General features: G+C 60.7%; 1 protein-coding gene across 3 annotated transcripts; it reads left to right on the top strand.

The window, feature by feature from the left end:
• Positions 1 to 4,952: 4,952 nt before the first annotated feature.
• C17H15orf39 (chromosome 17 C15orf39 homolog) lies at positions 4,953 to 15,250 on the top strand. 3 transcript variants are annotated; one of them, XM_075535386.1, is made up of 4 exons: positions 4,953 to 5,101; positions 7,725 to 10,492; positions 13,489 to 13,522; positions 14,065 to 14,207. In XM_075535386.1, exons 2-4 carry the CDS (start codon positions 7,774 to 7,776, stop codon positions 14,072 to 14,074), a joined length of 2,763 nt encoding a protein of 920 aa, XP_075391501.1. In that variant the 5' UTR covers positions 4,953 to 5,101; positions 7,725 to 7,773; the 3' UTR covers positions 14,075 to 14,207. The 3 variants fall into 3 exon arrangements, with proteins under 3 accessions (XP_075391501.1, XP_075391502.1, XP_075391503.1); XM_075535387.1 differs by lacking the exon at positions 4,953 to 5,101 and having other exon boundaries at positions 6,363 to 10,492; XM_075535388.1 differs by lacking the exons at positions 4,953 to 5,101; positions 13,489 to 13,522 and having other exon boundaries at positions 6,363 to 10,492; positions 14,065 to 15,250.
• Positions 15,251 to 24,230: the final 8,980 nt, after the last annotated feature.

Raw genomic sequence — 24,230 nt, 5'->3', positions numbered from 1 at the left:
TGCCTTTGGTTACGGGGTGACTAGACAGGAGCCCGGAGGCTCCTGCAAGGTCAGCATTCCGAAGCCACCCGCTGAGAACCTTTTCTTCCCTACAAGAGTCAGTCTCAGAAACTCACAGGGTCAGTTCTACCCTGTCCTATAGGGTCACTATGAGACAGCATCGATTCCATGGAGAGAGGGGGGGGGGGGAGAGAGAGAGAGAGAGAGAGAGAGAGAGAGAGAGAGAGAGAGAGAGAGAGAGTCAGTTCTACTCTGTGCTATAGAATCGACTCAATAGTGGTGAGTGGAGAGTGTTTGTTTTATTTTTCGGGGGGAGTTGCTGAGTGGCTGTGATTGACAGCTCCACTCCATCACCCCCGTGGACTAATGAACTAACTGAGGTCAAGGGGGTTGCTTCAGGTTGCAAGCTCAGTAGGTCAAACCTCAGTTAGCGTGTTTTTCCAGCTCCTGCCTCACCAGGATGTTGTTGGATTTCCATGGGATGTTTATCAAGGGGCTGGCAGCGGGCCAGGCCTCCAGCAGGGACTCCCTGCCCCGCCCACCCAGGAGCAGGCCGAGCTCCGTGTGGGGGAAGGGTGCAGGGAGGGAGTCTTATGGAGATGCCGAGGCACTGCTCATCCCTGGATCTGAACGGATTCATGGCAGGCTGTGTGTCTTAGGGGGCGTCTCTGTTCCCCTGCCTGCCGGGGCCACTTCTGTCTCCTGGGGGAAGGGCACGCCTCTCGGGTTGGCAAATAGCAGGTGTTGCCTCATTAGACAGGGTTAGAATCAATAACCATGCCTGACCTTTGACCTGCCTTCCCAGGGAGTCCAGAGAGGCAATCAGTGTGTGGCCTCGGGGAGGAGGATGGGAGAAATGAAACAACCTCTGCCAGGCTTCTCTACCACTGATCCTGCCCATGAGCCACACTGTACACACCACGCACCCTCACTCCACCCACACCTGGCCTTTGTTTCCGCTGCCCCCTCTGTTGGCTGCCCTGCGCTCAGGGTGCTGCTAAGACCACGTGGGACTCCCCACTCTGAGCCCTGAATGAACACCCTTCCTTTGTCTTACTGATTAATGCGCAGTGCCCTCCCCGGGCTCGGTCTGAGACCCCGGGGGCTGGGTGGGGTAGAGAGGAAGCTGGGCTGCTGCTCAGCCTGGGAGACAGTGGACTGGCCTCTTCCAGGACACCACAGCCGATAGGACCGGGCAGTCCCTGTTTTGCAGATGAGGACAGTGAGGCTCAAGAGTGCCTTCCAAGTCTCCACACCTTCCTGCGTCCTTGTTGGGGAGGGAAGAGGGTGTCCAGGGTGTCTGCGCGGTGCTGGAAGGGCATGGACTAGACATGTGGGAATGAGGAAGGTCTCTTGGCTGTTCGCCACTTGCACTGCCTTCTCCATGAACTTACAGATGAAGCTTCAGGAAATGACATGCCTCTTCCCATCCGATTTCCAGGCTCGGCAAAGTTTGTGGGCCCATTCGTTTCCATTTTTTCTGTGAACTTTTTGAAGTTTGTACATATTGGATATAGGTATAAAGGAGCGTTTGTTGTGCAAACATTGATGTTGAATTGAAACACCCTTCCCCCCAATCCTTTCATCCCGTCAGATCCCCTCATGGGGATCGTTACATACCTGCCACCTGACATCACTGCATAACAGCCAAACCTCTGAGAATCATGGCCCAGCCAACTGTACGCAGGTTTTTGGAGGGACTCTACTTAAGCCATGACATGCCACCACCTGCAGCAGCAGGGCAGGGGTCAGCAGCGGGTGCTGGGCAGGAGGAAGAGAGACAAGGGCAGAGTTGGTGATGGGGTGAGGGTGCAGGAGGGCTACCTGTGACCTGAAGGGGCTATAGGCTTGCAGTCCCATGTATTAACCTGAGTTCTGATCCCAGCTCTTGAAGTTCTGTATCCCTCGTGAGAATGTTTTGTTTGTAACTTTTTTATTGGGAGGTCATACAGATACCATACCACTCCATAGTTCAATCACATCAAGCAAGCAGTGTTGTACACCTGCTACCACAATCCGTTTCCAAAGATTCTGTTTCTTCTTCAGCTCCTTGATCTCATCTCCCCCTTACCCACTCCGCTCCCCTGGGAAGATGCCCATGCTGAGACCAGGAGCCTGGCCTGGATCTGCTGCAGCCCTCTCTGTTTCTGCTCCCCAGAGCCCTGCAGACTCCATTTCTAAGGCCCTTCTAGCACTAAACCGGAGCACATCTGCAGCGATGCAGGCCCCAGACCACCGTGAAGCACCGTAAAGGTCGGCAATGCAAACCTACCCAGAAACATCTGGGAGGAAAGCCAAGCAGTTTGCTTCTGGAAGTCAGAGCCACAGAAACCTGAGCAAGTGCGGGTCCACTTGGCGGTTGCCATGAGTCCAAATAGGCTCTAAGGCGACTGGGCTCTATGGGATTCTTACCTGCAGTTCCCGCCCCTCCTCCTCTGCTGTAGCTGCTCCAGCTGTTTCCTGACCTCTGTAAGTATGGGACTTAGAGCCCTGTCCTCCTTCCTCAGGGAGCCGTGACTTTGGGGATCTGAGCAGGTGGGTACACTAGCTGGCTTGTGTGGTTTTGCCCCATGGACTTGCCCTGACCTTTGGCATGTCCGCCTGTCCCCAACCCTGGGGCAGCCTGGGGTCTGTTAGGGACCAGGTTTCTCCAGAGAAAAGAAAGCTCTCATCCCAAGTCAGATGGCTCAAAGGGACCCGGCAAGCCCACCTCTCCAGCACTACTCTCCTCCTTCCACAAAGTCACTCCTGGATGTGACTCTCTCACTCCCAGCTGTCTCCCAGGCTGCACATGCTCAGGCTCCATGGAGAGAGCAGCCTTGTCCCAAAGTTGGCCTGCCCACTGAGGCCACTTAGCAGACCTCCTAGCATGCCCATCTCTTCCCCCACGCCAGAGATGGCTTCTTTCAGTCGGCTTTTGCGATAGTTTATTGTGCCAGCCTGGCCCATAAACACAAATATGATGAATTGAAGGGCAGAGGGATAAATGGCTCGGTGAGCCTCGCCTTGCTTGTCTCTCGTGCTTTAATCATCAGACCTGCGTGCGGCTGCCTTGCTTGTTCTGTGCCTCAGTTTAAAGGGGTACACTACCTGTGGGATACCTAGCCTGTGGACTGTGTCGCTGTAAATTGAGGTCCCTTTAAGCCCGCACGATTGGAATGTTCGTCTCTGGAGCTGGGGACTGACAGTTGGTGACAGTTGGTGACCTGCCTTGCTGTTTGCTGCCTGGGTATATAAGCCCAGCTCTCTCTACAGAAAGGGACTGGCGACTCTCAAGACTTAAAGGACTGCTGGTGTCTCACTGCTTTATAATTTAACTGTTAATTTCTTGTATTATCTATCTGTACATAATTTAACGGTTCATTTCTTGTGTTATATATCTATCTTTATAAATATATTTATATATAATTACTAGCAATCTGGTTTTGTCTCTCTAGAGAACCCTGTCCAACACAGCTTTTGAGCCCTTAGAGGGACCCAGTTACAAGAGGCTCTGCCCTGCTTAACCACTGGCTGGTGGTTCAAACTCACCAGCTGCTCCGAGGGAGGAAAGTTGAGGCTGTCTGCTTCTGTACAAATTACAAAGCCTACGATGTAAGACATGGAAAAAATAATCTGTAACTTATCAAGGGTTCGTGAGGGAGGGCTGGCAGGGTGGGTAAGGGGAAAGAAATGGGGAGCTGATATCGGGCTCAAGTGGGAAAAGAATGCTTTGAAAATGATGGCGGCATATGTGCAAATGTGCTTGACACATTGGAGGAATGTAGGGATTGCGATAAGAGGTGTACGAGCCCCAATAAAAGTATTTTTTTAAAAACTTAAAAAAAAATTACAAAGGCTTGAGGCCTACCCAGGGCCATAATAGGTCAGAAGTGGCTCTATGGCAGTGGGTTTGTTTGGGGGTTCAAATAAATGGCAGTCAATGGAATGTCTTGAAATCTCGACAGTGAAATTACTGGCCAGCTTATAAAGGCAGCACCCACAGAAATCCACTTGGCTCATTTGTTAGGGGCTTAAGCAAGTGAGACGGAAGCAGCGAGTAAAATTCATGGGTTAATTGAAACGTCGAAAAGGGAACTATATTAAAGAATAACAAGATTAATCACAACACTCAGATCCGAGGTACAAGAATATATTCTGAAATCAATCACTACCGGGGCTTCCCGCGATGGGGAGGGGGAAGCGGGCAGGTCATCTAGCCGTCGGCAAAATGGAGTTACTTTGGTTCGCTTGGCCCCGGTTTCGGTTTTCCGCTAAATCAGTCAAAGCAATGGCTTTCTCCTATGCTCTCTAAGGCAGAGGGGGGAGCCTTGCACAACGATTACGCGCTGGGCTGCAAACTGAAATGCTGATGATTGCAACGTCTTCCGTGCCACCGTGTGAGAGCGGCGCATAGACATCGCACGGCCTAGAAAAGTGTCCTAGGCACTTCTACTCGGCCACCCGGGTCCCCAAGAGTCAACCCCCCCCCCCACTCCGCCGCACCTAACAGTAACAATACAACTCGCAGAATCGAAGGGAAAGAAGGCACCCACTGTGTGCCAGACACGTTAACACAACTTATTCTTAGCCTGGACGCCACGGCGGTGAAGGGGATAGACCATCCCGGCTTGACAAGGAAGCTGAAGCTCGGCGGGGTCAAGTGGCTGGCACGAGGTCACGTCGCCTGCAAGTGGCCTTGCCTGCAGGGCACCGCTGGCCGGAGCAGGGCGTGGGACTGGCCTGCAGGGCACCGGTGCACGGGGCGCCGCGGGAGCAGGCAGCGCGCAGCGCCCGGGCCCGGCCCCGGAGGGCAGGCCCCACGCAGGCCCGCTGCGCTGCACCCCGGGGCCCCAGGGCGCGCGGGCTCCCCGAGGCGCGGCCGCGCTCTGCCCCCACCCCGCGGCCGCCCCGCCCCGCCCCCGCCCCGCCCCCAGCCCGCCCCTCCCGGGACCGCAGACGGCGCCCGGCGGCGGCGCGAACGGCTGCGAGCAGGGTGGCTCCGGGCTTGGGTGCGCACGGCGACTTCCCGCCTCGGGCCGAGCGCCCGGGAGCCCCGGCCTGGGCGGCGCGGGAGGATGCGGCCGCGGGCGGCAGCGCCGGGGAGCTGGGCGCCCTGCAGGTAGAAGCCCGCCCGCCCAGCGGGCGCGGAAACTTGGGCCGAGTTTGCGGGCGGCGCGTGGGGACGGGGCGGGCGGCGCCGCCCCTGGGCGCCCCTACTGGCCGGCCCCGGAAGGGAGCGCGCCGGGCCTGGGCCGGGCACCCGCGGCTTGCCGCTGCCGCGGGGCGGGGGGCCCCCGGCGAGCCTGGCGGGGGCCGCGCCGCTGCGCCGACCTTCCCCGGGCTTCGAGGCTCGCGGGGCCCTGGCAGGGCCTCGGGGTTCCGGCGGGGCCTGGGCGCTTCCCGCGGCGGCTGCGCGGGCCGAGCCCCCAGGCCTCTCGCGGGGCCCGGCTCACGTGGACGGGCGGGGGGTCCCGGACGCGACGGCCCCGCGGCTTCTCCGCCACCGCTGGACTCACCGCTGGCCGCAGCCCAGGCCGGCGGGATCGCCCGCGGCTGCAGCGGCCCGGACTCTGCGGCCCTCCCCGCGCGCTCCGGGACCTCCCTCCGGGGCCGGGCGCGCGGGCCCGTGGGCCGGCACACGTGCAGCGGGGCCCGCAGGAGGGGCGCGAGCACTCGTGCGGAGTGCAGACGGGGGCTGCGCACGTACGTGCACGCACGGGTTTGCATGCGTGGCGGCGGCTCGTGTGTCAGCCTGCAGGCGTGCACGTGCGCCCCAGCGGCGCCGCGCGGGGCCTGTGGGCACCCGGAAGCCCGCTGCGTCGGAGCGGACGTCGGATCCATCCCACGTCGGACGGGGAGGTCGCCCGAAGTGAGGTCGGCCGTGGGCCCCAGTGGGGGCGAGCGGAGGCCGACCTCCCCAGGCCGGGCTGTAACTTCGCGAAAGACCCCGCATTTCCTGCAGCGGAGGGTAGAACCCCAAATCCTTTCCCACCCGTGCAGAGGCTTTTAGGGGTGGCAGTCCTAACGGAGCACAGAGGGGGCAGTGGGCTCTTCTGGACGCTGTCTGCAGTTGGCACCCGGCAGGGCAGTAGGTGACTAGGTCTGTCTGCTCGCTCTTGCCGTCCTTTGTCGTGTGTATATGCCCAGGAAAGGGAGAACCGAGCTACATCTTGGATTGGGAGAGGCCCGGTCTCCTGCCTGGAGGGAGATAAGGGCATCCCCATTGCCCCTCATAGCCTTCTGCTGTCCCCTAGAGCCCTTAGCCTTCCCACAAAGAATCCTGAGGGTCCCAAGTGACCTGGCCCTCTATTGACTGGCTCCCTAGGGAGGGTCTCAGGAAGTCTCCGGGGCAAAGGGCACGAGGAGGGGGGCGGGAGAGAAAGACTCCCTGGGCTGGCTCAGACCCCAGGGAGTTGGGGGTGCTGAGACTAGAGCCAGCATTTAATTAATCCAGCACTTAATTAATCCAGCTCTTGGATGCTCAACACCCTGAAAGCCATTCCACTTTATGCAAAGCCCCCTGGAATGGGTGGGGGCTGTACTCCTGGTTCCATGAGGCTGGCCTGCGGTGGCAGAATCTGGCCAGGAGATGGGACAGCTTTTTAAAAGAGACCTGTAGGGGCTGGGGAGGCTTTGGGGCCCCCTTTACTTTTGGCTACTCCTGTCCTCAAATTGTTCTGCTCTGATTCTGAGCCTGTGGCTGCCATTGGTCACCAGCTAGAAGGGAGGAGGAGGAGAGGGGCTAATGGTTGGTAGACCTGTAGCACCTGGGGGCTTAAGAGTCTGGAGGTGGCACAGGTGGAGGCAGACCCACAGTTGACCCCACTGGGCTTGGGTCCCCATCCTTGTTTGCATTGGGGTCTTTTCAGTGGAACTCAGATTTTCCTTTGAAGACGCTAGTTGCTGGCTCTGGTCCTCCCTCGATTCTCCATCTCCTTGTCCATCTTGTCCCCTGGTGCCACGGAATAGTCCACCTGCATCTCAGAGAGTGAACATCTGGGCTCTCCTGGATCCTGGGGATCTTTTTGCTGTCACCACAGCGCCATCTGCTGGACAGGCTTGACCCCCTCCTGCTGGGAGGTAACTGCCTTGTAGGCAGATGCCTCCCTCCTGGCCGCTGCCCTCTAGGGCGACTAAGCCTGATAGCTCAGCATTGGCTCTGAGCCTAGGGACCTCCACCACGTTGGTGGTTGTTATTGGCAGACTGCCGGGTCAAAGCGGGTCACAGGGTTTTGTGTATTGTAGACAGTGTTTGGATTCGATGTTGTGGCCGCAGTGGGCCCGGGCACCCACCGTGGTATCTTGAGAAGGGAGCCTGTAGTGAAGGGCAGGCACTGGGCTTCCTGTCCCGTGTTCCCGTCCCGTGTTTATGGCGGCTCTTCTATAAAAGTAGGGCGTGTGGCCAGACTGCACGCTGCAAAACCTGAAACCCCCACGGCGAGGGACTTTGGGTCCTGTGGAGGCCAACTGGACTCCGGGGGCTTCGGGGGCGTGGGTGTGGGTTGTGTGCTGTGTAGGTCTCCTGCCAAGAGGTTAAGCAAAGGGTTCTGCAGCCTCACAACAACAGCAGCAGCAAACCGCTGGCAGCCCTTTATTATGTACAATGCCTGCAAGCCTGCATTGGTAGTCTTCTTGGTGCATCTCCTGAGTGCCAGGTTCATGGGGGTGGCAGGAAACCAGCAGGAGCTGCAGCCCTCTCCTTGTTCAGACATTTCACTGACGCACCCGCCTCTCTCCCCCAGGTCAGCAGTACAATAGCAGGACCCCGGAGGCCCAGAAGCCTTTGCCGTGATGGCGGAGAAGCGGCCAATGGGGACCCTGGGCCCCATGGTGTATGGCAAGGTGCCCCGCCTAGAGGCTGGCTCGGGGCCTGGCCCCAGCCTGCCCCCTTCTGCTGGCATCCAGGACCCCTGTGGATACAAGGGTGCCTACTTTTCCTGCCCCATGGGAGGTGCTCCCAAGGCAGGATCTGAGCGGCTGGCATCATGGACCCCGTATCCACCCTTGTACCCCACCAGCGTGGCGGGACCCCCACTTCGGACAGACAGTCTGCTTTCCAATTGCCTGCTCTACCGACCACCAGGAGAGGGCACCGAGAAGGGGCAAGATGCCAATCCTATGGAGTTCCTGCCCTACAGCCCCAGGGCTCACTCCTACCCAGGCCCACCTCTGGCAGCCCCCAAACCCGTCTACCGGAGCCCTCTGTGTTATGGGCTCTCAACTTGCCTGAACGAAGGGGCAGCCAAGAGGCCGCTGGATGTGGACTGGACACTGGTGACGGGGTCCTTGCTGCCTCCTGCTGACCCACCCTGCTCTCTGGCCCCGGCTCCTGGCAAAGGGCAGCCTCTGGACAGTAGCTTCTTGCATGGGCTATCAGCCGGTCCATCTGGCAAAGACTCCTCCCTGGGCTTCTCTCCGTGCCAGGCCTTCCTGGAGAAGTATCGGACCATCCACAGTACAGGCTTCCTGCCAGCCCCTTACTCTGGAGACCACAAACAAGCAATGCCCGAGGGACCCTCAAATCCCTGGACTCCGTTGACCCAGCCTCTGGGGCCAGCCTGCCAGGATGCGGTACCCACCCACTACCCACTGCCTCATGCCCCACAGGCACTGCCTTGCCCACAAGCCTGCCGCCACCCGGAGAAGCAGGCTGGATATAACACCCTGCTCCCGCTGCAATCTCTGGGAGCCCACAAGGCCGCTGGGTACCCCCCTGGTGGGTTGGGCAGCTCCTACCTAAGGCAGCAGGCAGCCCAGACAGCCTATGTGCCCCCCGTGGGACTGGACACTTACCCTTACCCCTCTGCTCCCCTCCCAGCACCCTCGCCAGGTTTCAAGTCGGAGCCACCTCTTGCTCCACGATGCCCCCTGGACTTCCCGCCCCAGACACTGACCTTTCCTCATGCTCAAGACGACCCCTCTCTCTATGGAGCTTCCCCTGGGCTTGGAGGGACTCCACCCCCCCAAGGCAGTGTGCGGGCTGCACCCCCACCCCGGGCCTTCCATCGGGAATGCCAGTCTGTGCCTGCCAGCCAGCCACACCTCGAGCACTTGAGGGCCACTGGGAAAGCGGCGCGGGCAGTGGAGGAGAAGACGTGGCTGCCCAGCTGCAGGAAAGAGCGGCCCCGGCCCAGGCCAGAAGAGCACGTCTCGGCCCCCATTGTCATCCGAGACAGTCCAGTTCCCAGCACGCCGCCAGCACTACCCCTACCCGCCTGCACCCAGGAGCGTCAGCCCCGCCCCCAGAACAAGGGCCCATGTCCACCCGGCTCTCCACCCATGCCGGTGATTGACAACGTCTTCAGCCTGGCCCCCTACCGGGACTACCTGGATGTGCAGGCACCTGACCCCGAGCCGGACCAAGTCCAAGCCCCCCTCAAGAGCCATGACCGTGACTGTGCAGGGCCCCTGCCTGCCCAAGAGGCCCCCATGGGGACGTGCTGCTCCCTGAGGGAAGAGGTGGCGCTGGACTTGAGTGTGAAGAAGCCCGTGACGGAGAAGGTTCCTGGTCCCACAGTGCACACCAAGCCTGCAGGGGTGCCCGATGTGGAGGGCACCGCCCTGAATCTGCAGGGTGCTGGGGAGGACACGGTCTTGGCTGGGCCCATGGTGGACATGGTGCCAGATCTATCAGGCCTGAAAAGCCCAGTCATGGGCACCCCAGGGCTGCCAGGGACACCAATGAGCACCGAGGCCACACCAAGGGCCAACTTCCAAAGCTCTGTGGCCTTCATGTTCCGGAAGTTCAAGATCCTCCGGCCAGCACCCATGCCTGCAGCCGTGGTCCCCTCTGTGCCCACCTCGACCCCTGAGCCCGCACCCCCTGTACTCACCCCCACGTCTGTGCCCATTGGACTCAAGATTATCACTCAGCCTTTGCCTGTGGCCTGCTTAAACCTGGCACTTCCCAGCCCCCCAGCCTTGGCTGTGGCCTCTCCGGCCCCGGCTCCAGCTCCAGGTCTGGCTCTAGCTCCATCCCCTGCTCCGGCCCCGACTTCCACCCCGGCCCCGGAGGACCCCCCTGAGCAGCACTTTGCAGGGCTGCACACATCCTTGTGTGATGCCATCTCAGACTCCGTAGCTCATTCGCCGCCTGACAAGCTGCGTGAGTGGCTTGAAACCGCTGAGCCTTGGGGCCAGGCGGCCTGGCAGGACTGCCAGAGTGTGCAGGGCCTGCTGCGCAAGCTGCTGTGCCAGCTGCAGGGCTTCGTGCGCACGCACCAGTGCCCCTTCCCCCACGTGGTGCGGGCCGGCGCCATCTTCGTGCCCATCCACCTGGTGAAGGAGCGCCTCTTCCCACGGCTGCCCCCGGCCTCCGTGGACCACGTGCTGCAGGAGCACCGCGTGGAGCTGCGGCCCACCACGCTGTCGGAGGAGCGGGCGCTGCGGGAGAGCGCCCTGCAGGGCTGCACCTCACGCATGCTGAAGCTGCTGGCCCTGCGCCAGCTGCCGGACATCTACCTGGACCTGCTGGACCTGCAGTGGCGGGACTGCGCGCGCCGCCACCTGGGTGAGAATGGGGCAGTCTTTCCGACCACTGGGGGCTGAGCGCCTCAGGCCACAGGGAAGGAAGGGCAGGAGGCGCAGGACATCCTGCCGAGGATAGAGGGCTGGTCCTATGCGTGGCTGCTCAGTTCCTGGCCTGGCGGGGCCCTGGCAGGCCTTGGTTTCTATCTGCGCCCAGCCCAGCATCCCCTGGGAGGACGTTTGCATCTAATGTCACCCAGACATTTCCTAGATCCACCCCCAAGCTCCCCCTTCACCCACACCACCCTCTCACTTCCCACCCAGCTTCTAGTTCCTGACACCCACTGGGGCCCAGCTTCCTGTTCCAAACGCTCGCTGTGGCCGCCTGTGTTGGTGTCTGCAGCCTCCTAGACATGTGCTCCCAGGGCAGCGGCCTGTATAACCGGACACCACAGGAAGACATTGATCTCTCACGGTTCAGGGGCCCAGAATTCAGAGCACTGGCCAGGGGAGAAGGCGCGCCCTCGCGGTCAGCTGTTTGTCCTTCCTGTGTCCACCGCTGCCGTCGGTGTGGTTCCAGGCTCCTTGGCAGGCCTGCGCCCTCACAGGTCATGCATCTCCCCCAGCGTGCATGTGAGCTAGAGACTGCATCGCGCAGCCCTGGCTGCTGCTCCTGTGAACCCAGCCAGAGGTGCTGCGACTGACACCTACCCTGATCCCTTCCCTGGAAGGGCATCCCACGTCAGCCTCACAAAGAAAACCCTGCTCCCCACTCCTTCTCCAGAACACACGCACGCACACCTGCTCACACAGACCACAGAAACAAGCCTCCTGCCATGGAGTCCTTCGTGGCTCCCTGAGTCCTCCTCCAGGGCAGAGCGCGCTGTCCGTGTGGGCTCCCGAAGCGGAATGAGCCTACGGGAGTGGCTATTTTATAACAGGGCTGCCATCGTGTCTTCTCTCTGCCCTAAGGTGTCACACATCCATGCTGCTCTCTGGTTAGGGAAGGCCGACAGCAGAGCAGTTTCACATTCGACAAAGCAGTTTTATTAGCACGTAACTTACATGCCATACAACTCACTCGTTCAATCATCAAGGAGAATTGTACAATCATTACGTCAATTTTAGAATCCCCCCTGCCACCGCCGCTGACCCAGCCTGGTTAAATCGTCTTTAAAGTGGGTTGTGCAACCACAATCCATTCTGGTGCTCCCGCCCCCCTCCTGCCTTCATTGTTTACTCCTGAAATCCCCTCCCCCTCCCTACCACCCGCCCCCACCCCCGCATCCCTTATCAACCCTTGTATCCGTTCATGGCACGGTGCATCCACCCCTCCTGTGCGTCACTGACTGGGGAACCCACAGCCGCAGTCCACAACAGTCGCTGTCAGGTGGCAAAGATAAAGTAATAATAGGATTACAAACAATGAATAAGACTCCCATCAACATTCAAAGAGCCAGGGAAGACATTCCTGTCACAGAGCAAGTGAGAGAGACTCACACCCAGAACCAAGTCAGATCCAGTCTGTGGGGAAGCCAGCTGACCGAGGATGAAGTTTGATTCAACACAGTCAAGCTTCCACTAGACTGATTGCAGGCCTGTTGGAGACCCTTGCCTGTGGCGAGAGCTGCCAGGGGCTCCGTCCGAATAAGACACTCTGCAGATGGGTTTGCGGCTCCCACTGCCCTCCGTAGCCGTCTACAAGTTGGGTGTTCATTTAGCTATGACAGTTTTCCATGTGAGAATTTTGTAATTGTCATCTTTGGATGACACAAGCTGGTGTGCTGCTTCTGTGTGGACTTAGTTACCACCTCACTTAGATGGCTTCTTGTTTTGAATACAAGCCCTAAAGACCCCAGACACTATTCTGATTAATAGCCGGGCACCATCTGCTTTCGTCGCCACACTTGGCGCTAGCACCCCTGTCTTCAGTGATCATTTCATGAAGCAGGGCCATGTGATCAGAACTAAGTGTTCTTGGATTGGGGCTGGAGTTCATTTAAGTAGGGGTCCAGACTCTGTCCGTGGGGTTTGCAGGTCTCAGTTTACTTAGGGGATCGTAATATATCAAAATCACAACGCTGTCAGATCTCAACTGCATCAAGAGCAGCCATAAGCTAGCCAGCAGCCAACCAGCATGCATACAACCAGAAAGAAAGAAAAAGCAAACTACAAGCCGGAAATCAAAAACCCGTACAAACAAAGTTCAGCATTGTCAGTCCACCCCCCTGGGGGCTCAGTCGCTTGCACTATACTCATCAACCGTCCAGTGACCCGGCACCCCCAACACTGTCAGTGTCAGGAGGCTATGGGGGTGCAGTTCCTCCTTGAGCCACCAGTGTGATTTCTCACTCGACTGGGTGCTGTTGACCTTCAGTATGAGGATCCAGGCTGCACTCGGCCTTTCACGCACGTCTGAGTCAGCTCGTCTATTGCCACCCTTCAACGCACCATTGGGAATCCCGCTACCTCCCGCCTTCCCAGGGCTCAGCCTTGTCTTTGAATGGGCTTCTCTTAAGTCCTAGAGGCTCACGCCCATGGGCTGAGGCTGGGGGGTGGGGTGCTGAGCCTGCTTCCTTAACCAGGACTTCACAGTGGGCTTGGGGTTGTTTCTGTCCCATGGCTTCCCAAGCCCCCACCTCCACTGTCTCCTGGCCACCCCTGCTCCCCACACACCCTTCCTTTCTGCAGGAAGTGTTCCTAGTTCCTTCTCCATCCTGGTGACCTAGCCCTGGGCTCCTACCTGCCCAAGGCCCAGGACTGTAGGTACAGGGGGAACTTGGGCGCCAGCTGACCAGACCCCTGGCCACTTAGGAAGTTGGAACAGATGCCCCATTGGGGGCTGTAGAGACTACCGAAACTGGGGTGGGGGAGGTGGGGAGGGGGTCGGGCATCAGGAGGCCCAGCTCAGTCCTGTCCCTATCTGCACCTATGGGGAAGGACCGCCCAGTTAGGAGGTGGCTGGGGCACCTGCCTCAGGCTGCCCTCCCTGAGCTACAAGGGCTGATTTCAAGTTATCCCCACCTTTGTTTCTTACAGGTTCCTGTGCGCCCCCGGGCAGCCTCCCTTCAAAGTAGGTGTATTCTGGGCCAGGGACCCCCTCCCTTCTCTCTGTTGCTCCCTCTGGGCAGTGCTAGACAGACCCTGTCTGGGCTCTTAACTCCGTGACTCAGTTTCCCTGCTCTGTGCAGTGGGCCCTTGGCCCCAGCTGAAGGTCCTGGGAACTTCTGGGCAGCACAGATGGCTCGCACACTTGGCTGCCAGCCTGGGAGTGGGAGGTTTGCGCCCACCCGCAGCGCTTTGGCAGAGAGGCCTGGCGACCTGCTTCCTGGAATGCAGACAGCCCTGGAGGCCCATGGCGGGTACTCCCCTGCCCCCTCGCCCGTGCAGGATGGCCGAGAGTCAGTCGCCTGGTGTGAGTGGCTCCTGGCCTGTTGGGCCCCTTCCTTCCCTCTCCTCTCGGGACACGGGTTCTGGAAAGCCAGACCGGAGGGCACATGGGAGGACCGACCATGGTAACTGGCCCTGTCGGTAGCGTTCTGCCCTCGGGCAGACAGAACCAGAGTCTGGATGGCAGTGCGGGGTCTGCAGCCTGACTCTGTGTGCGTTTCCCAGGTCACTTTGACACGGAGGCTGCAGCTGTGCCCCCCTCAGGACTCCCTGTGGCCAGAGGAGAGCCGGACAGCCTCGCCCTGGCTCCAAAGTCGCCGGCCCCCAAGGCTAAGAAGCTGGGAAGGAAGCCACCAACCCCTGGTCTGGAGAAGGCAGAGGCCACTGTTGAAGGGTGGACCCACGGCGCCTCGCCCCCCCCAGCCGTCAGCACCAGCACGTCCAGCTCCACGCTGAAGTCCCGCTTCCGCAGCCTGCTGGAGACCGCCTGGCTCAACGGCCTGGCCCTGCCCACGTGGGGCCACAAGGTCCAGGGACCAGACCGGCTTTCCAATCACCCCCAGCTGTTGGGGGACCAGGGCCACCACACATAACATCGATTGCTGATGCTGTGCGGGCTACTGGCTGTCTAGGGGCCACTGCACTCCTCCCTCGGTCTGCCCAGCTCCCCAGGGTTTGTCCAGCCTGCTCTCACCCTGGAGCGCCCGTCTGGGCCGAGATTCACACGAGATCCTTGCTTCTGAGGAGAAGCTGTGAGCCCACGTCCCACCCGGCTCCTCTACCCCTTGCTGGGTGTGTGACTTGGGGGTGGGGTGTCCTTGTTCCTCATTTGGGCCCCAGGCTCACCCCCCTCCTCTTGTAAAATAGAACAACGCAACCTACCTCGCAGGCTTGTGGGGACGGCGCCTGACACACACCCAGCACCGTTCCGTCGCGGCTCCATCTCTGCCGGGCCTGGTGCAGGCAGGAGAGCAGAACCTCCGTAGAACACCTGTGTTCTAGGACTTAGTCTCTGAGAGCGGTACGTTGTCCAGCGTGTGAGGCACACCTGGAGTCATCTCCCAGGAAGGCTCCGGCTTACGGTCCCCAAGTTTGGGGTTGGATCTGACCCCCTGCCTGACCCTCCCTGTCCCCACACTTGGAGCCTGGGGTTGGCCTCCTTGCTTGGGGCCTCTGTTCCCAGGCCTGCCCTGAATCGATGGCACTGGAGGGGACTGGTTAAGTAACAACTCAGCCCTAGCGCTCTGAAGATGTGGACTGGGGCCATGTGTCCCCCTCCTCCCCTTCCCCACCCCCCTAGTGTCACTGCTCTTGTCAGGCCTGCTGTGGGCTCCCTTTTGGCTGGCTGAGCCCAAGGCTAGGTGGAGTTTGTGTAAGGCTTGGGCCCTGGAGGCAGGCCATTAAAACATTTTGGCTGTTTTTGAAGCCAGGGCCTGGTTCTGTTGTGAGTGTGGGCAGGGTCTTGAGCTGTGGGTCTCCTTGGGACCACCTGGATGTGGTGAGGGTCTCCAGGGAGTTTGTGCGGCTAGATCCGGGCATGCGGACCTTTCTCTTGCTGGCTGGCAATGTCTGGGCTCTGCTGAACCTCCTGGGAACCTCCAGTCCAGGGTGAAAGGCTGGTCACGAGACTCAAGGAGGAGGCCTGCCAAGGTCCGTGCCCTCCCCACACTGGTGACCCTGCCGCCTGATGACAACCCATACCACCCCTCACTGAGCTGGGAAGGTTGGCTCCTTCCCTTGGGCGTCACTCCCTCAGAAATTGGTCTTCAAGACTGAAAGTGACTTCCCACCTGGGCCAGGAGCCAGTCTGCTTTTGCTTGTCAGGCCTGCCTGGCCTCAGTCCTGGTCTCTGCGGGTCCTGCTGAGCCCTCCCTCGCCACCCACCCACACACTCGACTGCCGACCTGCACTGGGCCAGGATCGGGAGGCTCACCACTGCCACTACCACCCTCTACCTTGACCAGACAACCCAAGAGGGATTCTGGCCCATGGACCAGACAGGAAGAAGTCCCAGTCACTGTCAGGACTGCTGGGGCTGTGAAGCTTCGGGGGGTGGGGGAGCAGGACCCTGGTCTAGAGAGAGGGGTGGGGCCCCCTAGAGGCGATGCCCAGACTAGATTTGGGAAACAAGCTGAGTGTCATGTGAGGCCCGCGCAGAGGGCATGGCGCTTTGGTAACGGGAGTGCCCGGGTTCAGGACACAAAGAAGGAAAGTGGGGGGTAGGGCGAAGGGACTTGGAAATCTGCCTTCCATCTCTAAGCTCAACCTGAGGAGGCGGGCTGTGGCTGTGGGCTGCCTGTCCCGTCTGTCCCCCCAACACACCCACACCTGTGCCCCACTGCCTGCCCGGCATCCTCGCCCAAGATGACGGGACTTGGCCTGAGGCCTCCTGGCACCACGTCTCTGGGTCCACTAGTAGTCCAGAGGACCCGCAGTAACAAACCTGGTGGCTGCTGTGCCAGCCAGACCCAAATGGGAGGGAGCACCAGTTCCACCCTGAGATGCCAGTCTGAGTCCCCAAGCTCCTGCTGAGTGGGGGCAGAAGAGCGCTTCCCAGATCCCTGATTCCCAGGCAGCTCGAACGGCTCCACCGTGCTTCCCCACAGCCTGTTCCTGCCCTCCACACCAGTGGTGATGGTTAAAGTGCTGGGAAGGGAAGGCTGGGGGCTGAGTACCCCCTCGGGGTACCTGGAGGAGGGCTCCCCTCACCCTGCTTGGCTGGCTTCTCAGTCACCTGGTAGACGTGCCTTGGCCCTACCAGGCTTGCCTGCAGAGCCAGGGGTGCAGGAGTCACCTGGAGTAGCACGAAGCACCCAAGGATGCCCCTCGGTGTGTGGGGGTGGGGGTTCTTAGGTGCCATTAAGGCAGCTCTGACCCCCATCGGCCCTAGCGCTGCAGCATGAACCCCTGCCTGGTCCTGTACCCCCCCCCCCCCAGTGTTGTGTGAGCCCATTGCTGCAGCCACTGTGTCAGTCCATCGCCATCTTCACGGCCCCTCCACAAAGCATGATGGCCTTTGCCAGGTACTGGTCTGACACGTTCAAAGTTTACAGGACAGATTTCACTACCGTCCTTGCCTCTAAGGCATTCTGGCAGTGCTTCTGACACACGGGCTTGTCCGGGGGACTTTGAATATTCTCCCGCACAATTCAAATGCATCCGTGTGGGTGATTCTCTTAGGTTACAGGGGGAAACAGGTAGCATCTAGTTAGGGTTGTGAGCATCCCGGCGGTGGGTCACGATCTTTCCTCAGTTGGGACACTGCCCAGGTGGCCCTGCTGGGGCCCGGCAGCTCCATCTCACCCCAGGCTAATGGGGAGCTCAGGTGAGGCCCTGCCGAGTCGCTAGCCTTCTGCGAAGCATAGAAGGCTCAGGGGCCAACTGGTTTGCCCCTCAAATGGGAGCTGAGCTTGAGGGGCTGATTGAGCCTGGGAGGACACCGCTCTTGTGGCTGGGGGCATGGGGTGGCCCCAGAGAAGGGTGATGTCTGGGTGAGGTCTCAGCGGTCCTCCCCTGATGATCTTGCTTATTCTCACTAAGAATGTTGGGCTGCAGGGACCAGGTCTCCCCTACACTCCTTGGAGACTGGGAAATGGACCTGCTGTGCCTTGACTGACCCCACAGCTCCCCTGCTGGAGATGGGGGGGGGGTGTCTTCAGCCCCCAGCTCAGATGGCTGCCCTGTCAGACCCAGCCAAGTGGCCTTGGGTGCCAACACGGGGGGGGGGGTGTCACAAGCTCTCCAGCCTATGGGCTCTGGGGCTCACTTGCTGCTGCATTGTTCCCTGTGCCCTCACCCCTTGGTGGATGCCCCCATGACCTGGTGCCCTCTGATGAATCCCCGTCTGCTTCCAGAGAAGAGTAGATCTGGGCACAGGGGAGGGGCTGTGGAGTCTGTCCCATCATCCCTCCCTTAACTTGAGGCCCAGCACAGGCACTGGGGGTCACACCACTACCCACTGCCTCTGCAGGGACCCCAACCTTGCACGTGCCCCCATGCCCCAGTGCTCCTTCAGGGTTGGTGCGGTTATCTACAACATCACCCACAGACCTCGTGCGCCCGGCCCCAGCCTGCTCTGGTCACTCTGCCCCCACTGCCCCTGACTCATTCCTGCAGGGACCAGTTCCAGAGGTCCAGGAGAACCTGGACCCCCAGGAAGTGGCTGCCAAACCCCTGAGACCCTTGCAAGGACTTCCTGAACCCCCTCCTTCAGTCACTTGACCTGGCAAGAGGTCCTTTGCTTCTCTGCCCACCAGCCTCTGGGTGACCGACCCCCTGCAAGGGGTGTAGAGCCAGGTCAGACCCCTTTCCCAGCCCTGCCCGGAGCCCTAGGTTCCTCCAACCTGACCCCAGCTTGACGGCAGCTTCTCAAACCCTGCACACCGCCCAGACATTCCGCAGTCTGCAGGCTCTGCTTAGAGCCACGCAGCTCAGGGCCCAGGGGCTCCTGGCAGCCTCCTGTTTGTGGAAGCGTCCGCCAGGCCTTACGTAGCCAGTGGGCCCTGGGCCAACCCCTGACCTGGGTGGGCTGGGTTCCCCAGTGGACGGAGGCCCCCCTGCTCCGCCCCAGGACTCAACTCCCCTGTTTACAGGAAAACCTGGGCCTCCCTGTTCTGCCTTCCCTGCCACCCCTTGGCTTACCACTCCCTGACACTGCACGCACCTGAGTGCCAGCTTCCACAAGCCAAGTCTGCCCCCGCCCTGCCCACCGCCACCCTGGCAGCTCCTCCCAGGCCAGCAGCCGGCCAGTGTTGCGGGCACAGAAGGGCTGGTCCCTGGCAGGTCCTCTTGGTGTTGCCCCAAAGCTCCCTTACCTCACGGGGCCCTCGCAGGCACCCAGCTTCTGGTAGCCGGGTCCCTTCTAGCTGTGGTCTACTGGGCACTCACCTTCCAGCCTGATGCCATGGCTTGGGACGGCCTGTCCCATTGGGAGCCAGCTTAGTCTTAGGGTGCTTCTGGCTCTAAGCCCCCAGCAGCCTGGCTGCCAGCGTTCCCCCGCCCAGCCACATCCTCCATCAGAGGTGCCCTCAGTGCTGGGCTCCCTGCAGGGACCTCTTGGAAGCCACAGACTTCAGGGGGCCACAGCCCCCCCCCCCCATCCATGTGTTTGCCAGGGGACCCATGCCAAGGCCTCAGGTCAGCCAGGCCCCATGGCTCCTTGCTTTCTGGCTGGTGGCTCTTCCCCAGCCTGGACCCCTAAGGCCCTGGGTGGAAGTGTAAGGACTTTTCTCTCAAGCAAAGAAGCTGCTTAGCACCAGGCCCTGGCTCCTCAGGGTGAGCTGAGGGTAGGGGTGTCACCAAGGGTATCGTAGGCCTCAGCCAGTTGGGAGGCGTGCCAGCTGTCTGCACCCCTTCGGCAAATGCCCAATTGGGTGGGAGGGGCTGTGGACTTAAGAGGCTACAGGTCCCTCTCCCTCTGGGTGGCTGGGCTCCCAGCTCTGGCGTCTGGCCAACAAGGTCAGAGGGCTCTTACCAGAGGCAGGCCGGGTCCCACCCTTCCACAGATACGCTGCCTTCATCTTCCTGGCTGGCCAGCAGGCCCAGAATGCCAGGGATGTCTGAATCCCACCCAGCTGTGTTCCCTACACATGGAGTCTGGCTCCAGCCCTGACCTGGGACTTAGGTCCCTTAGAATTGGTGAGCTCATACTGCAGGGCAGGGACCACGTTGGAGGTTCCCAGTGTGGCCCTCGTGCTCCCAGGGATCCACCTCTGGGGGGCCCTGTCCCAGGGATCCACCTCAGGAGCCTCCCTTCTCCAAAGGAGGCCCTTGTCCCAGCTGCCCCTCCATAGGACTAGCTGCCTTCCCATGGACCTGAAGGCTCTTATCCGTGATCCCCTGGAAAAGCAGGTGCAGCTCCCAGCCTTCCCACGGCGCTGGGATCGCAAGGGTGTCCTTCCTGGTGGCCAGGGCAGGGGCAGAACTGGGAGGAGGGAGGCCTCCTCGACACCAAGGTCCATAGGACGTCTTTTCTGGTCCTTCCCTCTGAAAGCTCTGCTCAGACCTTTCCTCCGTAAGTCTCGCTGGCCCCAGAGCAGGAAGGCAGCTTGCCCAAGGTCACTCTGCAGGCAGGGACAGAGGGGGCCCGGGTTGTCCCTTGCCCAGTAAGCTAGAGCCTACCTTTCCCCTGCTCCACCCCCTGCCAGGTGGTGAGGTACCCAGACAATCTTATCCTGTGAGAGACTTCCATTTGAGGGATCCCCATCTGCTGAGGGATCCCCATTTGCTGAGGGACCAAGATCCAGCCTGAAAGGGGAAGAGGAGCCTGGGGTCCTGCACCCTGCCTGCCCTCAGCACCTTCCCCTCCGACTCGGGCTGTAGACCAGAGAGCAGTTTGGGGTAGAATAGGTGCCTTCTCTGCATGCCCCTTCTCTCCTGGAGTCCCGCACCCCTCGCCATCCCCCCACTATGCCCTGTACTTCCATCCCTCAACTTGCCATGCCTATTAATGTCCCCTTTGGCCACCTGTTCTCCCCGGAGTCCTGGACTGCTGCCCTGCCTACTTACAGGCCCTGGGCAGGGGTCGGGGGGAGCGGCTCCCAGCCTGCAGCCCCTCCTGGCCCCTGAGCCTGTGGTGGGACCCCTCAGCAGTCTACTCCAAGACACAGCCTCGCTGGATGTCCCCAGCACTGTCCCCTTTGGCCGTACCTCAGTCAGGTTGGGGGCTCTGCCGCAGGGCAGGCCTAGGAGCCTGGCTTACACGTCCCAGGATCTGCCCCAAGACAAGGAGGGTCACCAATGGTGGCTCATCTGCTTAAGTTCTTGGCTCCTATGGTTGGACCCTCCTTAGGCTCAGCCCTCCCCTGCCTCCTAGGTGCCCCACCCGGCCACCCCTTGGTCGGGCCAGTGTCCAGCTGCCCGTGGTTCTGAGCAGAAGCCCAAGTGCAGAGCCAGGCCAGGGCGAACTTCCCCGGGGTGGTGCACTGCTCAGAGTCAGGCCAGCCAGGCCTTGGACTGAGCTCCTCATGGTGGCTGGTGAGTGATGTCCTCGCCCACCCCTTCCGGGACCCGGCCTGGGCCCTCGCTAACCTTGGTCTGCCTCCGAGGAGCCCCCACCCCTGTTGCAGGCTCCTAGCTGAACCCGACCGTCTTGCCTCTCTGCTGGAGAATCTGCAACATGAGGTTGATGGAGCCCCCGGGGGATGGCGCGTCCCCTCTCCACCAGACCCACCTCAGAGACATGGCTGCTGTGGGGGCCTGAACTTGAGCTTAGAGCCACTGCACAGTGGCTCCCATCAGGCATTCTACTGCACCTGGGCAGGGGCCTGATGGGAGGGGGGGGCCTGCCCCTCCCTCCTGCTGGGAGGCAGGGAAGAAGGTCTGACAGAGCTGCTTCCTGCCGCCCTGATGGGAGGGTGCTTGGGGGCCAGGGCCCGTCCCCCCCACCACCACCAGCAGGCCCACCTGTGCAGCCTGGCCAAGGGGACTGAGTCCCTCCAACACCTGAAGTGCTAGCTCCAGTTGTCCACTGGGGCTCTTGGGGTGGGACAAGGGACTGTCCGATCACTTGGGTGACTGGCCACATGGGCTTCCTGGAATCCCTCACCTCCAGGAGCTCTGCCGTCAGACCCGGCCTGACCACCACCACCTGACATGCTGGGCTGGGCCTTACCTAGGCTGAGGCTGGGCAGGAGAAGGCTGGGTCTTGCAGTCCCTGTCCCCTCCCCTGATGTCTGTCAACCTGGGGCACTATCAACCCCCTCCTGCGGGTGCTGCTCTGCCTCTGAATTACTGTGTGGACATCAAAGTAATTTTTGTACTAATGTGTGGCAGCTTCTTGTCCCTCCACTCTGCCTTGTCCCCAAAGGGTCAGTGTGTCTCTTCCTTCAGACAACAAAAAGACCGTCTTTTGTGACAAAGCACTGTGGCAGGACCCCACATGTCCCCCACGACCCCTTGCCGCAGTGTAGGCTCTGTCTGCCCAGGGCTAGAGAGCCCATTTCTGTGGATGGGTGGGTGTGAGGGGGGCCCTGGTCTCTCCCTCCCATTTACTCTGTGCCCAACCCCCTGTGGGACTCTGGGTTCTCATCCCCCCTCCCCCACCCAGGAGATGGTAGCCAGTATCAGGGCAGAAGGGAGGCAGAGACTGGGGGAGCTCCTGATCTGGCCCTGAGTGTTCCCAAGTGAGTGGACACAGTAACGAGGGCTTCTGTAGCTTTTGCATCTCTGTTGTGGGCACAGGGTGCAGGGGCGAGGTGGGGGGAGCTTGGGGTTAAAGTTCAGGCTGTCTTCCTGGGGTGGTCAACAAGAAGTTTCTTCTTCCCACACCACCTCTGCGCCCGTCCTGAGTCTTTGCCGTGTGACTTCGGGCTAGTGCCTTGCCCTTCGGGGGTTCGAGGCCCCTGGGGAAGCGTTAGGGCCCTGGGTCCGCATCTTCGGAGTCTGTAGCAGGGCGGGGATGGGGGGGCTGAGGGGTCGGGGAAGAGGAGGAGAGGGGCAGTCGGGGCTGGGAACAAAGGAGAGGAAGCAAAGGGTCAGCGCTGGCATGCAGTGCACCTGGGAGAGCTGCTTCGCCCCCGCCCCCACCCGGCCAGAGGTCAGCAGTCAGGGAGAAGGAAGACCAAGTGGCAGGAGAGACACATGGTTTGGGTCCAGATGTCCCCACAGCCCTTCCAGGGGCTGGGCTGCACTGACTGGGTCCTGCCGCGTGGGGGAGCAGTGTTCTGCCTGTGCCCACCCCTCCAGCCACAGAGGGTCCTACATTCAGCCTGTCTCCTCCCCACTCACCAGCGCCACTTTTCGGGGGGTGGGGGGGGTGGTGCAGAGGAGGGACCGCTGAAAATGACTAGGGCCTGGGAGGCCTGTTAGGGGCACATCACCTCCCTCCCTCGGGGTCTGAGGTCAACTTCCTCAGGGAAATGTTGGCAAGAGGGCTTGGCTTCTGGGGAGCCACCCAAGAGTCAGTGACCCAGGGGTCCCAGAGGCTACCTGCACCTACCTGACTGGGGAGGCCCCAGGCTTCACTGAGCAGTGTCACGCTGGGTGTGTTGCATCCAGTGCCCCCTGAAGATGACCCCGAAGCAGGGCCTGCCCTTGAGCAACTGGGCCAAGAGAAGCAGGGCCACTGGGGTCAGGCCAAGCCCACTGACTGGAAACCCCCTCCCCCCCCCCCCCGCCCGAAAGATAGGGGTCCCTCAGCTTAAGCAAATCTGTTCTCTCTCACGCACATATGCACACACATGCTCCCTCCTTCCCTCCCTGATCCGCCCACCCAGGAAGGAGCCCTGGCCCAAGCGGACACTCACCAGGACAAGGACAAGTGTGGCGAGGAGGAGGCTCACTGCAATGAGAGCAATGGCATAGCTGGGGATGAGGGCGCCGGGCTGAGCGGAGGCTCCAGAGTTGGGGGTGCATGAACAGAGAGGAGCTGCAGGAGGGGGCAGGGCCAGAGCAGGGCCTTGAAGGGCAGTCAGCTGGGACAAGGGTCCAGGAAGGAGGGAGGGAGGAGAGAAGGCAGGCTCCAGGAGCAGCTGAAACACCCCCCCTCCCACCTCCCTGGCCAGTGGCGAGCCTGCGGGAGGCAGTGGTTGAAGGCGGGCAGGTGAGGGAAGCGGGCAGGGCACTGACCAAAGTCTGGGGTGACCATCTGGACCAGGAGACCCTCCGTCTCCCATAGGGTGTGCAGACCCTGGAACACACAGTCCTGCACCAGGGCCTCGGCCCGTGTGTCCCCGAAGAAGGTTGCGCCCACTCTGGCAGTCAGTGGGTCTGGCCTGACAGGAGGACCAGTGTGGGGTTGGGCAGCCTGCAGGTGCATGTGGAGGACATCCCCAGCTTCCTGTCCCAGTGACCACCCTCTGCCCCCTACCCCCCTGCCCACTTCAGTGCAGCCCTGTGGCCGGGTCACCCAGAGGCCCCGACAACTCACCGGAACTCCTGTACCACCACTTGGCTCAAGTTCTGCAGGTGCCTGAGGATGGTGGTCAGCTGGGGAGGTCGGAGGATAGAATAGAGGTGGTCACAGCACACCTGGCATTTGTCCCGGCCAACCTGAGCAAGGCACAAACCACCACCACCCCACCCCACCCCCTCACCCCTCTTGTCAGCTGGCTCCGAAGCTCCTGGGAGGCAGGGCTGGTTTTGTCCATCAGGGCCTGCGAGAAGGTTTGGTCCAGGATCTGCAGCCAGACCTCATACAGCACCAGCTGTGCCTTCTCCCCTAGGGGTATCGGGGGTGGTGGTGGGTGTCATTCTAGGCCCCACCTCCTGGGAGCCCAAGAATAGAAGCCCCCAAGCCCCAGCCCAGGGCTGCACTCCCCAGGTTCAAAATCAAGGGTCAGTAAGCGATATCGGCCAACCAAACCCAGCCACCACCTAACAGTGGGTTTGACTTCTTTAAATGGTTGAGAAACATCCCATAATAAAAGTAAAAATATATTTGAATGAGACAT

Source organism: Tenrec ecaudatus, chromosome 17 (assembly GCF_050624435.1).
Source record: "Tenrec ecaudatus isolate mTenEca1 chromosome 17, mTenEca1.hap1, whole genome shotgun sequence".
Taxonomy (NCBI): domain Eukaryota; kingdom Metazoa; phylum Chordata; class Mammalia; order Afrosoricida; family Tenrecidae; genus Tenrec; species Tenrec ecaudatus.
The sequence above is the reverse complement of the archived record's forward strand: the minus strand, read 5'-3'. Positions and strand labels throughout refer to the sequence as shown.

Bases quoted from the DNA above. Each gene is read 5' to 3' on its own strand.
- C17H15orf39 (XM_075535388.1), top strand. From the start codon at position 7,774: ATGGCGGAGAAGCGGCCAATGGGGACCCTGGGCCCCATGGTGTATGGC. The intron at 10,493-14,064 runs GTGAGAATGGGG...TGCGTTTCCCAG, and splicing joins CTGCGCGCGCCGCCACCTGG to GTCACTTTGACACGGAGGCT.